The following is a 15,594-nucleotide window of genomic DNA, read 5'->3' on the forward strand; positions in this document are numbered from 1 at the left end:
AAGAAAAAGCGCGCGCGACGCTTGCATTTGTCAGTCGCACCAGGGTCGTCAGAGGGGTCGGACCGCTATCTAGTCATTGTATTTTTAAATATATTTTAATACCGTAATCAAAAGGTCATCATGAAAGTGTTCATCGTGTTGGCAGCAGTCGCCGCCCTTGCGAGTAAGTTAATATATTGATATTTATGCTTTAAATTTATTATAATAAATAAAACTATAAAATATGTTTAGACTGATAAATTAAAATATTTTAGAAAGTGTCCTTGAATATATTTAGTCGTAAGTTTAATTAATTTAATTATATGTCATAGGTTGTACTCTATAATACACTTAAAATATTGTTCAACATAAAGATCTTTATTAAAGTGATTAAAAGGAAAGAGGGATTTATTTCCCCAAAACTCTCTTAAATATATCAAAAGTAATGCTTAAGACTTAAGAGTACAGAGAAACTTTTATAAGAAAATGATATAAAACGTAAACGATGTTATTTTTTTTTACGGTAAACCATATCAAATCAAAACTTGCATAAGAATAATGTCCACAAAGGAAATATCTAGTAGATTTTAATTGAACATATTCTTTATTAAAACCTGCAAGGTTTTTTATATTTAATTTAGATAAAATATAGCATTTTTATTTGGGACGATCACAGTGCTCATACATGTGCTTTAAAATTGGTTAAACTATTCCAAAAACTTTTCACGTATACTCAAATAAACGCTCCAAAAGCGGATTTATTTTCCGTTATACAAGCCTTTATTTCGTATTCGTAATGAGTAGTAATGTAGTAATCGTTCGAGGAAAAACAAGTACAAGCATTTTAACATGAAGTGTTGATTTTGAAATATCTCTCTTAAATCAAACAAGATATAGAGAAAAGCAATTACAATAAGGTTTTGTAAGAATAACAGTCAATGAAATATATAATTTAATGCGTCTGCGGAAATTCGGCATTGACCTTCGAGTGTACCATAGTTGCAACGTACTACATAGTTTTAGTAGCAGAAAGTTGCGATATTTATGCCATATAAAATTTACGCAAATGGTATATAGTGACTTTTGCAATGTAACCGCTTTACATAAGTGTTTCGGAAATGGTAACTTTTACGATTGGTAAAGGTGTCACCATAAAATCCGGTCAACGCAAATTGATATTATATTACATGACAAATGTTGTATAAGGCTAAGTTATTAAAAAATGATATTATTTGTTATATGAAATTAATAATACTTAAGTTCCAATCGACAGTAAAAAATAAATTTGTTTTCCTTTTGAGTATGTAAGTGCACGATTTTGTTAAAAAACCAAAACCGATTCCCGATGAATATACAAGTAGGGGAGATCACTGTATAAAACATGAATGTACCAATTTTATATACAGACTTACGGACAAAAAAATATTATGTTAATTAAAATATCGGATAATTTAATATTTAAAAGCTTATTCAAAATATATTATTTTGAATGTATTATTAAAATAATTCGTATAAAATAAAATAATAACTATTATTCGGATAAAATTTTATTCAAGAAAGCTGAACTATATATAATAAACCATCCAACGTTTATTTGCGTATTACTTACAAACGCAGTTATACAAACAGACAAACGGACAGAAAGTAACGTAGTAGATTATAACTACCGCTGAGCTAAAGTCTGCTCATCTTTTATGAAGATTTGGAGCTTATTGTATCTAACCAAACCGTTCCAATACGGGTTGATGGTATTAAAATATACAGTCACATAAAACAGTTATAATCATTTTAATTTAATTACTAGTTTTGTACCGGCTTTTACAATTAATTTATGTAATTATACGATTCGTAAACTATAATTATCTGCTTCTTACGTTAAACAATTTTTCCTTTTACATCAATACATTAGTGATAATTAACATAAGGCTATGTCTTTTTTTAATATATGTAAAATAAAACTTCGAAGAACGCGTTCAAGGATATCATTAAAACTTGACATTTATTTGCGTGTACCGGTCAGCAAATGAGATGTAGACGTGACTTTGAATAACATGCGTTCATTTTTACCCGAATTTAATAAATCAATTAAAACATTAAGAACAATCTTTATAATTCGCAATGTGTGTGATTAAATATAATATAATAAATAACTAAAAGCGACGATTACAAAATTACGAATTAAAGCTTTAAGCTGATCGGGACTGGACTTTGGTCATGATATAAAATTAATTTAAAAAAATCAACAATTGCTTAATATGGAATCCTAAGCATTTGATATAAAGTTGATAGTTCACCAGCAAAATTCGGGTCACAGCACGACCCTTGATGCATCCGAGCGATGCACCTCGTGTCGCAAGCCTTCGCTTTCACTTCTCAATGCGTTGCGTCACTGCTTACGCTAAGTTGCAATAGGTTGCGCGGGCGTTAATTCGAAACCCGGCATATTTATCCCACGTGGACAGAATTTTTATACCTCTTTTTTTTAATATAATCTTAGTAAGAACACAAAAATTATTTCAGCGCTTGTAGTCAAATCTGTTTATGACTACACAAAAATCGAAAATTTTCTAATATTTATTTTATTGTTTTATTATTTTATATAATAAATATTTATTATATAAAAGAATATAACCTACTTCATTCGATAAAATTGGTATTTTTTTTACAAAAAATAGCGAAGGTTTTCGGCCACACGCGATACCCAACTGAAAATGCTTAACCTAAAATATGTGTGTATAAGAAATACCTTACGTAATGATCGAAGTGTTTTTCATTTCAAAAGGTTACTAGTCGACTATAAATTAGAATAATCTTCGGACGTACCTCATTAACATAAGTAATCATTAACTCTGATAATATTTTAAGCAATAACCGGCTTAGCGTATCCGCGATAAGATTGTAATTCAACATAAATTTTACTGACCTAGTGGATATGTGTGAAAATAAATAAAAAGAAACTATTTTTGTCAAAAAATATTTTACGTAAATTTGAGTTTTCGCCACAACCTTGACCGATCGTAATTCAAACCCATAAATTAGCAATAAATGTGCTATTTAGTGAAAATGTCGAATTATAAAAGTTTATTTTATCATACTTCTATGATACTTCCGTGTTCATTTAAATATCGTATTATTATTTGAGAACCTTATCTATGTGTTAGCATTCAAGAAAAATTATTTTTTAATATAACATTTAAATAGAAACTTTTTCAATGCACGCATGCAATTTCACGTATCAATATTTTTAGGCTAATGAATTCCATCGTTAGTTTACTAAATCATTTGCGAAACAAATGACGATATTATGATAGGTGTAATACATGAAAGGTCGTTTTTTATCGACTCGAAACTATAATTGACATGCAACTTCTTTACACTTTTACAAGTCTGAAGTCACCTTTATGTGTTGATCAATTAACTATTGCCAAAGCACGCGTAAGAGCAAGTGGGTAGTAGGTAGGTAACCCAATATTGTTTGTTGACGCTTAGCGACGATTATACAATGTTGCGTTGTTATGTAAGAAAAAAAAACAGAGCCGTTCGGTCTTTAGAGTATCAGTACTCGGTTGGTCTGATTCTTGGCTTGATTGATTCAGCTTTCACTATCTTTATGTGATCGATTCTTTTCGGCTTGTATTGTTATCAGCAGACCACTATTACAATCAATACCACTAACAATGCTCCTAGACTCACTTTAAGATTTCATGAAATCTAAGCTTTTTATTTTATTCGCAGGCGCCCAATTCAAATGCCCGAACAAAGATGGCCAATATGAAGACGATAGGCAGTGCGACAAGTTCTACGAATGCGTTGATGGTGTCGCTACCACCAAGCTGTGCCCCGACGGTCTTGTGTTCGACCCTACCATCAGGAAGATCAACAAGTGCGACCAACCCTTCAACGTAGATTGCGGTGACAGGACCGAACTCCGTAAGTAATTCGATTAACAGATCTATAGTGAGTAAACAAAATAAATAAGGTGACGGAACTTTTTACGGATTGATAAAAAGACGCGTCGTTTCTACCAAGAATTTCTTTTCACTTTTGATTTTGGATTCGATTTTTTTTGGTTCTCGATTTTAAAACTAAAGGCATATTAGTTTTAAAATCTGAGATTTTAAATTATCCAATAGTATGAAATTGATTCATTAATTCAACAACAATACCATAAGACAGCATATTGCTTTAGTATATGTGGAGCACAGTCATTATCTGGAGGTCATTCAACGCAACCGTGCCAGAAATGAAAGTGTCCTGTCCACCTTTGACCACCTAGGTCACACCCTGATGATTTTCTAGACCAATTAGAGTCGTGATTGTCAGGTAATATTTACATGAACGTAATTTAGAATGTCGATTTTATTTACACGCCTTATATAATATAAAAATGTATATAAAGAAATGCTTTATTTCATCGTAGTCTTCAACCGAATAAATTATAACTTTGTATAGTTAAAGTTGATATTTGCTTATAGCGTTTCGTCACAGTATTGTTGAATTAAAAAATGTGGCGCGCAAGTAAAAAGTATTGAAACGCATTCTTTGCATTAGCTAGACTTTCGCAAAAAGTGATTATATCATATGAGAACAAAACGACCGTATTTACCTATAATTTTGTTCACGAGTAGAATCATGATTCTATTTACAGACCAGCAGTATTTCTTAGTAGTTTTTTTAACACATATATTTGCATTAAATTCCACATTCAAGTGCGTCCGTGACTTGTTTGAAAAGTGTGTAATTTACCTTTCCTATAAAATTTAGGTATAAATAAGTCGTCTTACTTGAGTATAAGTATAGTTCTCGTAGATATTATACGTCGGTAGGCATTTTAATGGGACGTGAAAGGAATTCAATAGCGGACAAATCAACTCGTTGGATCAAGGCGAATTGGTCGAGAACGGAACAATGTAAAAATAGTGATCGACGTTCGAAATTCTTGCTGTCTAGAAATGAAAACTCATTTGTTACTTCCTGAACTTTTAAGTGGTTACCTAGAATACGACCTCAACGTCGCAACCGGTACAATTTCAAGGTTTACGACATTCATTAATGCTTTTATCCCCATTTCTAGAGTTGAAGTTATGTTGACTTTAAGGTGATGCAACTATTACACTTTTATTAATAATTTGATTTCAAAATTGGTTTCGATCGCTCGCCTTGGTTTCTTTTTGCAATAATTCACAGTAAGCTGTTTTCATAAGTCACATATCTACATTAATAAGGAATTATGTTAAACACTTTATTTGCTATTAAATGATATTTTTCCTACAGGTACTAAAATAAGATCGAAAACATTTTAAAATGCTATGTCTTAATTATCCCTCCAGAACCCCCCAAGCCCAACAGCCAGTGCCCACGTCGTAACGGCTTCTTCGCCCACCCTGACCCCTCCGTGTGCAACATCTTCTACAACTGTATTGAAGGTGATGCTACCGAGGTCAAGTGTACCGCTGGTCTTCATTTCGATGAGTACTCCGGTACCTGTGTGTGGCCCGATTCCGCTGGCAGACAAGGATGTATCGCCCAGGAGAGTAAGTACACCATACACGTTAAGAAAATATTTTTAAAGATTTAGTTATTGATAACATTTATTTGAATAAAATTATATAAAAAATAGTAATTTTATCTGCATGCAATAATACTGATATTCCATTTCTCTATAGTATTTATAATTAAAATAAGTTTCTTATAAACAAATGTGATTTTCGGAGTCGACAGGGAGTTTTTCGAGACAACTTGTCTCATATATGACAACATACGTATTTTTCAAACCTTTTCCTATATGTAAATCCCCTATTTATCTATCCCCAGATATATTAAGATTTGTTATTATCCTATTGTACATTAAGTTTGACGAAAAACGTTTAAAACTTCCTTTGTATACTACATAAAAAACTACATAAAACATACGAGTGTTATAGAACGCCATTCGGTACCATTTAATGAAATGTAACCTCCCTCTCATTAGGCGCAGTTAAATTAAAATGTATCAATGCATTTCATATATTATACTAATCTCCACTTCTTTACCAAACATCGATGAAACGTTACAAATGAAACATAGCACAGTTTCGAGTCAGATATTAATAAGAACTCATAACGAACTGGAAGAAATCAATTACAATTTATAATCAAAAGTATCTTAACAATAAATAACAGTCTTATAAATAGAACATTCATTACATTTCTGTAACAATGACTAATACGGCCAGTCACTGCACCAAGCGTTAATATTCTCTAAACAAATTGACACAATACGAGCCATTAGTCTCCACGAGCATTCGTGTCGATTATCTAGCCTCTCACTTAGCCGGTCACTGGCACAGAGCTCAAAGCTGATACAAATGCGTTGCCACGTAATCTTACACAGCTGTGAGGCTGTTCAACGTGCCCTTCTCCAAGTTGCATTCACTGTTTCAATTCATCTGAACGATCCACTATTTATATCTTTCATGACCTTTTGTTCGGATAACCTTATTTCGAAATAGATGTAGAATTAGTTAACAGGTACATAACAAGATATAATTTATAAAGGGTTTTAAATGCAATATCATATTACAATTTCATAGTTAAAATAATATTTAAATTTAGAACTGAATGATATGCCCCAGTTTGTTATTTCTAAGATAAATTTTCCATTAGCAATATTATGCAAATAACCAATTCAATAGCTTAACGTATTTTCTTATAGAAAAGACCAAGGATGGCTTCGAGTGCCCCAAGGATCAACTGGTTGACCCTCAAGGTCAGGCTGTCGCCCACCCCAAATTCCCTCACCCCAATGACTGCCAACGTTTCTACGTTTGCTTGAACGGTGTTGAGCCTCGTGACCTTGGTTGCCAAGTCGGAGAGGTCTACAACGAGGAGAGCCAGAAATGCGACGCACCCGAGAATGTCCGTGGATGGTAAGTAACGAAAAAAATTAATCGTTAACATTTTAATGATAAATTAATGTAAATTTTTACTAATTTATTACATTCGTAGTCCAATTTTTTTACGTACATGGAACTTAAGTGTATTATACATTTTTCCATTGCATTACAAATTCGAAATCGTTGATCTATGAAATTGTTTATAATAATTGTAAAATACATTTTAAAATTTTTCTTACAGCGAGGATTGGTACAAGGACTCTGAAGACGCAGCGCCAGCTCCTAAGGCGAGATCCTAAGCTAGTGATAAATATATAAGTTACACCTAAGACTTGATAAGTTAATATACTTTAAGATATAAACAACAAGCGTATTTTATTTTATTCCTTACGACAACCTTAGCAAGTAAATGTCAAAATAGAAAAAAAATAATAAAAAAAGCAATTATGATTGCTAAATACTACAACATATTTGAATTCAATATGATTTATTAATAAAACTTTAAAGTATGCAAAAATTAATCAGGAATGCATGCAATTTAAATATGATATAAATTTCTTATGAAATTCAAAAACTACATTCATATTACTTTAATAGCCAGAATATTAGGTTAACCTTGATATATCATTTGCATGCAGTTAATTAATCAAAATTAATTCAAATAGAGAATCATTAAAATATTTTCATATTTCGAAATATTGAATTGTCAATTAAATATTTAATCAAAAGAATTATTGCAGTGAATAGCGAACAATTCTATTAACAAACTACCTCATTAAGTGAAAGGATATACGGTTAATTAAATTATTTTCAATTCAATTGCAGTAACACCTCTTTGACGTGTCATAATTAACTTTAACATTTAACGTCATATTTACGTTAGACCAATATTTGTATAAAATTGCAATTTATAGAGATATTTTGAAATATACTAAAGACGAAACAAAATAATTCTACATGTTATAGAGGTTGTTATGCCGCATTTAAATTAAAATTAAAACAAAATAATTAATAGTTAATATAAAACATACGAATGGGACGATAAATAACTAGTTATCGTATTCCTTAACGAGTTCTTAAAGGTTAAGAGTTGTCGTCGTTTAAGGCAATCGAAAGTTGAAAAAGATTCGCAACTAAATTCATCACGCTCATCCAATGCCAAGAAAAATACATATGTATGAGTATATAATGGCTCCGCTTTACTTCCGTCATGTGCAGGTTTCGTCATAATCACGGCGGGTATTTTGTGTTTTCTCTACATCCTGTAGATGCTGAATACATTTTTATTATTTTATAATAATATCAAATCTTTTTTTAGAATATATATATAGTGTGGAAATGCCTTAGCGGATGTGGAAATCAGTGGACAACTCGTATAAAGCCTTTTTAGATCCAAAATTACAATTCCTCCCAATAACGCTTAGTAAAATATTACATAAGATGAATAAGGATCTAACGTACAAAATAAAAGATATTTTTTTAATCATGTACCCTCTCACGCGTAGTAAAAATTCAAAGCTTAATTACAATCGGATAACTAGTCTAGGAATGCATATAGAACAAACATTCAAACATCAATTTTTATTTATATACATTATATTTATTTTCTATATATTACATTTGATGCATATAAGTGATAAAAAGACCTTAACATTGCGATGGACCGCGATACACTGAGGCTGAGTGTCAAGGCGGGAATTAATACGATCCAAATACGTACATCTCGATTTAAAAGGCAAAGTAAGTTATGTTAATGGCAGCAAATAGTAAAATAATGATAATGTTTATTACTCTTCACAAAAACAAACCTTTCATCATTAAAAAGTGATATTCACTTCTAACGACGTACATTCGTATCATAGTCTAGAATCTGTGAATATTATATAATATGTTATATATGTGTATTAATTCAAAGTGTTTCGTTTTCAATTAATAAATACAATTAATTTTAATGCGCGATAATAGAAGCATTCAATTATATTAATTATCTACTAAAATGATCAATTGAAGACTGTTTGTAACATTCAACTCGAGTGAAGTAATTTTTTCTCAAGAACCCAGTTGAGTAGAACAGAATTTCAAATTAAAAGTTTCGCTATTTTTGGATACTTCAGTCAGAGTTATATTAAAACTAATCCTTAACGGAAAAAAATATCCTACCCCGGAAAGGGTAACCAAAAAACACTAAAATTTTTTTAAAATAAATCTTGAAGCAATTGTGTTCTTTCTTTTTTACGCATATCAATTTTACTCATCCGATAATCATGACATTTAGCGTACACGTTCTATCAGGGATACAGAAGAGGACATAGGGTACCTAGTACCCGCTTCCCCCAAATCACAGGTAAAGCTGCGTCAGTAAACTATTTGTAATAAAACAAAGAAACTATAATAATAATTTCTCATATTATATATAACCCATTCGAAGTACACGTTAGTTTTAATTAAAATCAGTAAGCATATTTCTTAAGCATAGCATCACGATGTGTTTGAAATGAAGTGTGAAGTATGACGCCATAACTGAATATATCTATTAAAAATTAAATTAGTCATATCTTAAACAGGGCGAGGTTGCTTTTTATAGAGCCTATTATACAGATAATAATATGTATATGTGTCAAAGACAATAAACTTTCAAAACTCTCAACAGCCTTTTGTTTACTGAAATGTTACGTATATATATGTATATGTAATATGTAACATAATTCTTTCACTATGTAAGCATTGTGTTTAAAATTTCACATCTAATTAAATAATTATAACTAAATTTTGTTTTGAATTAATTTCTTCAAAATAAGTAGTTTGATTATTTAAATTAGTAACGGGACGTCGTTAGAAAACTAAAATGTGTAAAACTAAAACATTTATTGTGTCATGTCATATGGTATGTTGAGAACATTTTATAGTATGTTTGAAGGTTAGATACTAATCCGTACTTATGTTGAATTCAAAATAAATATCATATTAAGCAAAATATTATAATTAAAAATATTTTTACATACGTCCTTTTTTATTAATTTTTGCATATAAATCTAGAATAAATTTGATAACTTTTTTAAATATTCAAAACTAGAAAAAATATGATTTATTAACAGATATACGTATAACCCTTCCGTGTTTGGTCTCAATAAAACTCTAAAGCAAAATTATTAGTATTTTTTTTTTATTATATCAATCATATGTATGATTATGTATATCCCGTCACAAATATATATTAAGAACAATTAATTAAAACGTCTACTCTATTCAGTCATTAATCTGTAATCTTATCAATAGGTTTTAATCAAACTTTCTTATATGACAATCAAATCGTTGATTTGACAGACGATTTTGCAACAATCTTGTAACTTTAATTTGGACAAGCAATTCACTCCAACTTCACACATGATATATATATATATATATATATATATATATACATACATACATATATGTGTTCACTTATAACAAAGCGAATTATATTTCTGTGTTTATAATCGTACTCGTTATCATAATATAAAAGTTACTTGTCACTTTATTTAAGTTTTCTTTTAAAACATTACTAGGCGGTCGAGCATATGGCTCACCTGAAGGTAAGTGGTACCAGCTGCCCATAGACATTGGCGCCGTAAGATTTACCTTTCCTTACATCGCTAATACACTAACAACTATCGGAACTAAGATCTTATTTTACTCGTACCTGTAATTACTCACTCACTCAACATTCAAACTGAAATAAAACAATACATTGTGTTGCTATTTGCCGGTAGAATATTTTAGTGGGTGGTAGCTACCCATCCGGGCTTACACACCTACCACCAGGAAGAAGTAAACTAAAACTAGTATTTATTTGTTTGTATCTAGAAAAAAGTAACAAACAAGACTACATTTTTACTCTGTGGTACTGTATAATATTTCGTAAAAGAGCTGTAGCAAGCTTTTATCAACACTATTTGTATGAATTGAGGTATTGACATACCTTGGTTCTCTCGGTACGAACATAATCAAATTAACATTGTTTTCAATTTCGTTGTAATATAATTGATATCATTAAATATAACTCACCTTTCGCCAACTCAACATCAATTAATGTCACACGTTAAATTATTCCATCAACCTGAATTTGATGTTGATAAATTGCTTTAATTATCTGAAAGTATGGTAACATTCTAGATTTTACTATAATATGTTTAAATCATAGACAACAGATATTTTTTTACAGTGTATATTTTGATACATAGAGCGAACCTAAGATTTATTTTAAATAACTGTCTTGGCTACAGTGACGAAAAAAGTTTGTATATTGCAAATTTAAGTATTCAAAAATACCTAATAAAATATGGTTGTAGCCTAACTTGATTTAAAAAGAGTCAAATTATAACTCTTTTGACCTCAAAAGAGTTATAATTTGACTCTTTTTATTTAATTACGTGTATGTTTTTTTATTTAATCAAGGGTCTAATATATAATCAGAAAGTGCTTTATCTTAAGTGAAAGTTGATAAAACTGGATCCTTGCACGTGTTCAAATATGAGTTCATGTAACATGCTGTTACATAAATATAAAAAGCTTGTTTATATAAAATTTTTAGTAAGTGCCTGTTATTGTTGTTTTTATAAAAAAATTACACGGGAAGTGCTTTCTAGTCTTTTCCGCTCTATTCTCACTAGAAAGCACTTCCAGTAGATAGTATAAAAATACAGAAAAATATGTGTTACAATAGATACGGTAAATATAGTTGAATACCTAATAAAAATTTACTGCTTTAGTTACAGTACATTTTATTGACTACAAAAAATGTTCAAAGCCATTTTTTTTCAAATTTCAATTACTTTAAAAATATTTTGAAGAATAAATAAATAAATAAAAAGTAGCAGCTATTTTTGAGAAGACGCTTCGTCAACACGGGTTGGATACATATTTGGTAGAATTTCGCCAAGCACAAATGTATTATTAGCACAAATTAGGAACATGAAAATTGAACCTTGTTTCAACCGTAACCTTACATAAATATACCGCTGGGCAATCTCGGATTTTTTCGTCAAGCCACAACTAAAAGCAATTTTGCTACCAATAAATAGCTTGTAGTTGTTTACATAATAAGAAGTTCATAAATAAGTTTGACAAATCGAGGTTCCGAAAGTGTTTTTGTAGGTAATACTAAATAAAAGAAGCTTTTTTATCTATAATGCGTATAATGTTTAGTACACGATCTTGTTTGAGCATGCAAGGCTGTGTCCTGTGTGTCATTCAAATAAATAAGGCTATTTACACATTCAGTGTAAGTTAATATATATTTTTATTATTACTATGAATGTTTTCTCAGGCCCATAATAAAACAATTCGCTTATTAAATTAAAATAAGCTTAGGATTATTATGATTTTATAAACCAATAAAATATAAATATGTAAAGATAAGACAGTATTTTAACTATATTACAGTAATTTTTATCATCGAAAATGTGTCTTGCCAGATTTTCTTTCACGCTTTATCGACTCGGGTTCAGATCCGGTTCATTAGAGAGCTTGCTTGTGTCGAAAGTCCGTAAATAATTTAATTTATTACTACTTTTTAGACAAAGACCGAAATACGAATATAATTCTTATAAATAAATAAAAGCATTTTAAAGGATTCATGACGTCATAGCCGAACTACTATAATATGATTTTTTTTCTGAGCGCCATTCTTCCGCTAACGCATGTAATCCGCGTATCGCAATGGCTAGTAAAACAGAGGTTATAGCGTAGTAGGGCAATATGATCTAACAACTATAAATATCTGTTTTAATAAACAATAATTAATTGTGCACTTAATGTCAATGTTGCTATTTAATAGAACGAAGTTGGTGTTGCTGAAACATCATGTACACGAAGCCTAGGATATTCTAAGAAATATGGAGTCTACTTATAACTGACAAACACGAACCCTGACTTATAAACAAAAGGACAAATCAATTATAACACACATATGTAAATCAGATTACGGTGCACGTTATTATCAAAGCATTTATTACCTCACTTATATAGATCGGTCCTCTCAGCAGACTATGGGCCTCTTCTGTTAAGGATAACTTTAGCGTTTTATGAAGATTGATGAAGAATTGTCTAATATTCACTATGATTAGTGTATAAGCTTTGCGAGTTCTTTTTCTATTTAATATTTTACTGTTGAGAATGTTAATCTGATCTGTTTTAATCCGTCAAAGTCAAACCTTTACCCAAAGACCTTTTGTAATGTCTTTTATTGCCAATTCGTATAGAAACCTCAATTCTGAGAAAAACCATCGAAAGATCCTAAATTGCGGATTTATTTAAGGCATCGTTAATATTTCTTACAATGCCATTTTTTGGGCAGTGGTGACCACCATAAAAAAAACTAAGTCAAATTTAACGATAGAAGATTGTCTATTTCTTTGATCAGTTAATATTTTACTGTTTTTTAATTGTATCCTATTTACTGAGAGGTAGGTATGTTCCAAATTACTTTTAAATACAGATAGCCTTAAGAGCCGAGATGGCCCAATGGTTAGAACGCTTGCACCTTAAACGATGATTGCGGGTTCAAACCCAGGCGCTGAACCACTGAATTTTCATGTGCTTAATATGTATTTATTATTCATCTCGTGCTCGGCGTTGAAGGAAAACATCGTGAGGAAAACTGCATGTGTCTAATTTCAACGAAATTCTGCCACATGTGTAAAATGGAGCAGCGCGGTGGAATATGCTCCAAACCTTCTCCTCCTGGGCCTTAGCCCAGAAGTGGGAAATTTACAGGCTGTCAATGTTATATGTATGTACCAGATACCCTTTTGATTAACAATTTACTATAAAAACTATGCTTAAAAAATTATACACTAAGCCTAAAATTAATTTTCAACTGGTATTCGATTAGTCATATCTAATTGTTGTTGCCACGTTGCCTAATTTGCTGATATCATACTAATATTCGTGCAATATAATTTCAAATAAAGTTATACAAATACTAAATTATGAACAAAACAAATGTATACATTAACACAATTACGTGTTTTTATTAATTTAAATTATTTGGCTTTAAAGTGCAGACTTATTTGTAAAATAAAGCTTATGATTGTCAATACATTTTCACTTTTGTCAACAATAGTAGTCGATTAAATCATAGAAAATTATTTTGAAGTTATCATACTTTATAAAATCATCCGTATCTCAAGAATTATAATAATATTTATATCAAAATTCTGATTTAACATGAGAGTATCGTTAGGTTTTTATAATTCGTGTAAAAATAGGAAGAAAGTGAAGTTGAAGCCACTTTCTGAATGCAATGTACATAATTATGTTTGCGCGTTTGTGTGCGCATGTGTGTGTGTGTGTATATCTTTCTGTGATGGACGAAGAGAATTTTTTGTTTCATCATAAATTGGTCAGACTATTTAATAGTTATAAATCACTATATTATTATTATTATCTATTCATTATCTTGATTATTTCACTACTTAGTTACTTCTAATCTACATTAATGTTCTTATATAATCCTAGTAAAAGCATACTCTACTGAAGTCCTTTTTTATATTGAACTTATAAGAACGTTGGTATTAACAAACAGCTCACAAATTACTACCCATTGCGCAAGCTCTCCCCTTTCAATACACACAACTTATTTTAAAATGAAGTCAAGCATTTGTCTTGTAATCGATGATGAAAGAAAGGTCATGAGGGAATGTTTTCCTTATTACCGATTACTAGAAGCTCACATGTGACTAGAATAACATGTTTTTATTACGTACTTAGATTCATTTTCCCGTTTTGGTTAAAAATTAAATAACTCTCGTTATAATTTTCGCAAATTACCTTGTTATAAAAAAAAGGTGTGCATTAATTGTCCATGTTTGTTTAAACAAGTTAGAAAATTATCTGTTTTTTTATGTTGAACCGTTGATGAGCACTTCTAACAATAAGGGTCTGGCTACGAATACAATAATAGATGAACGATTCTTAAACATAATTCATCTTACTTTTACAAATAGTTAGTTTTGCGAGGCTAAATCGCTGCAATAAAATAAAAAAAAATCATATCAAAGGAGCATCATGGAAGCAAACTATCATAAGCAAGAAAAAAAATAACGTAATTAAAAAACTTTTTGTCATAAAGTTATTTAAAAAGTGTTATTACAATTAATAAAGTTATTTGAACGTAATAATGCAGGATTTTAACCAAATTACTTTTGCATAATACGTTTTAAAAAGGTATTTAGACTGATGTAAGACATTGATCGAAACGACTAATTATATAGTAACAAAAATTCGCAATATCTTAACCTATTTTGTAGCTCGTTTGTTACGAGCTATATTTTATTTTTTAAATCATTAAAATATAATGCATATTCATTTTCATTATTTGCATCTTTTATTGATATAATGATTGTGTAATATATATAAATACGTTACTACTACATTATTATAATATTCATTTTAAAAGTATATACTTTTTGTGCTTGTATATTAAATTCTGAAGTTTTATTTATTTCGTTTAAATATTACTAAAATAACGAACGATTTAAAAAAATATTTAGTAATAATGAAGACCGAGATAAAGCTAAAGTACGAAAACAATATTATTATTCTTTATTTTATAGGTGCTTATAAAATGATGATTATGAAAGTCACTGCAACCTTCAAACGCTCGAAAAAGTTCTTCCTTGTAGGAACAAATCAGAAACACATTAAAAACAATTTCTATATTAAAATCGATACAAAAATTATTGAAAAAATAAACTGCATT

At 30.1% G+C, this 15,594-nt stretch overlaps 1 protein-coding gene across 1 annotated transcript; it reads left to right on the plus strand.

The window, feature by feature from the left end:
- Positions 1 to 7,222, plus strand: LOC125070482 (protein obstructor-E-like). Its single transcript, XM_047680376.1, has 5 exons — positions 1 to 163; positions 3,715 to 3,909; positions 5,310 to 5,513; positions 6,674 to 6,887; positions 7,096 to 7,222. Exons 1-5 carry the CDS (start codon positions 121 to 123, stop codon positions 7,151 to 7,153), a joined length of 714 nt encoding a protein of 237 aa, XP_047536332.1. The 5' UTR covers positions 1 to 120; the 3' UTR covers positions 7,154 to 7,222.
- Positions 7,223 to 15,594: the final 8,372 nt, after the last annotated feature.

The sequence above is a fragment of the Vanessa atalanta genome, chromosome 2 (genome assembly GCF_905147765.1).
Source record: "Vanessa atalanta chromosome 2, ilVanAtal1.2, whole genome shotgun sequence".
NCBI classification, from domain to species: domain Eukaryota; kingdom Metazoa; phylum Arthropoda; class Insecta; order Lepidoptera; family Nymphalidae; genus Vanessa; species Vanessa atalanta.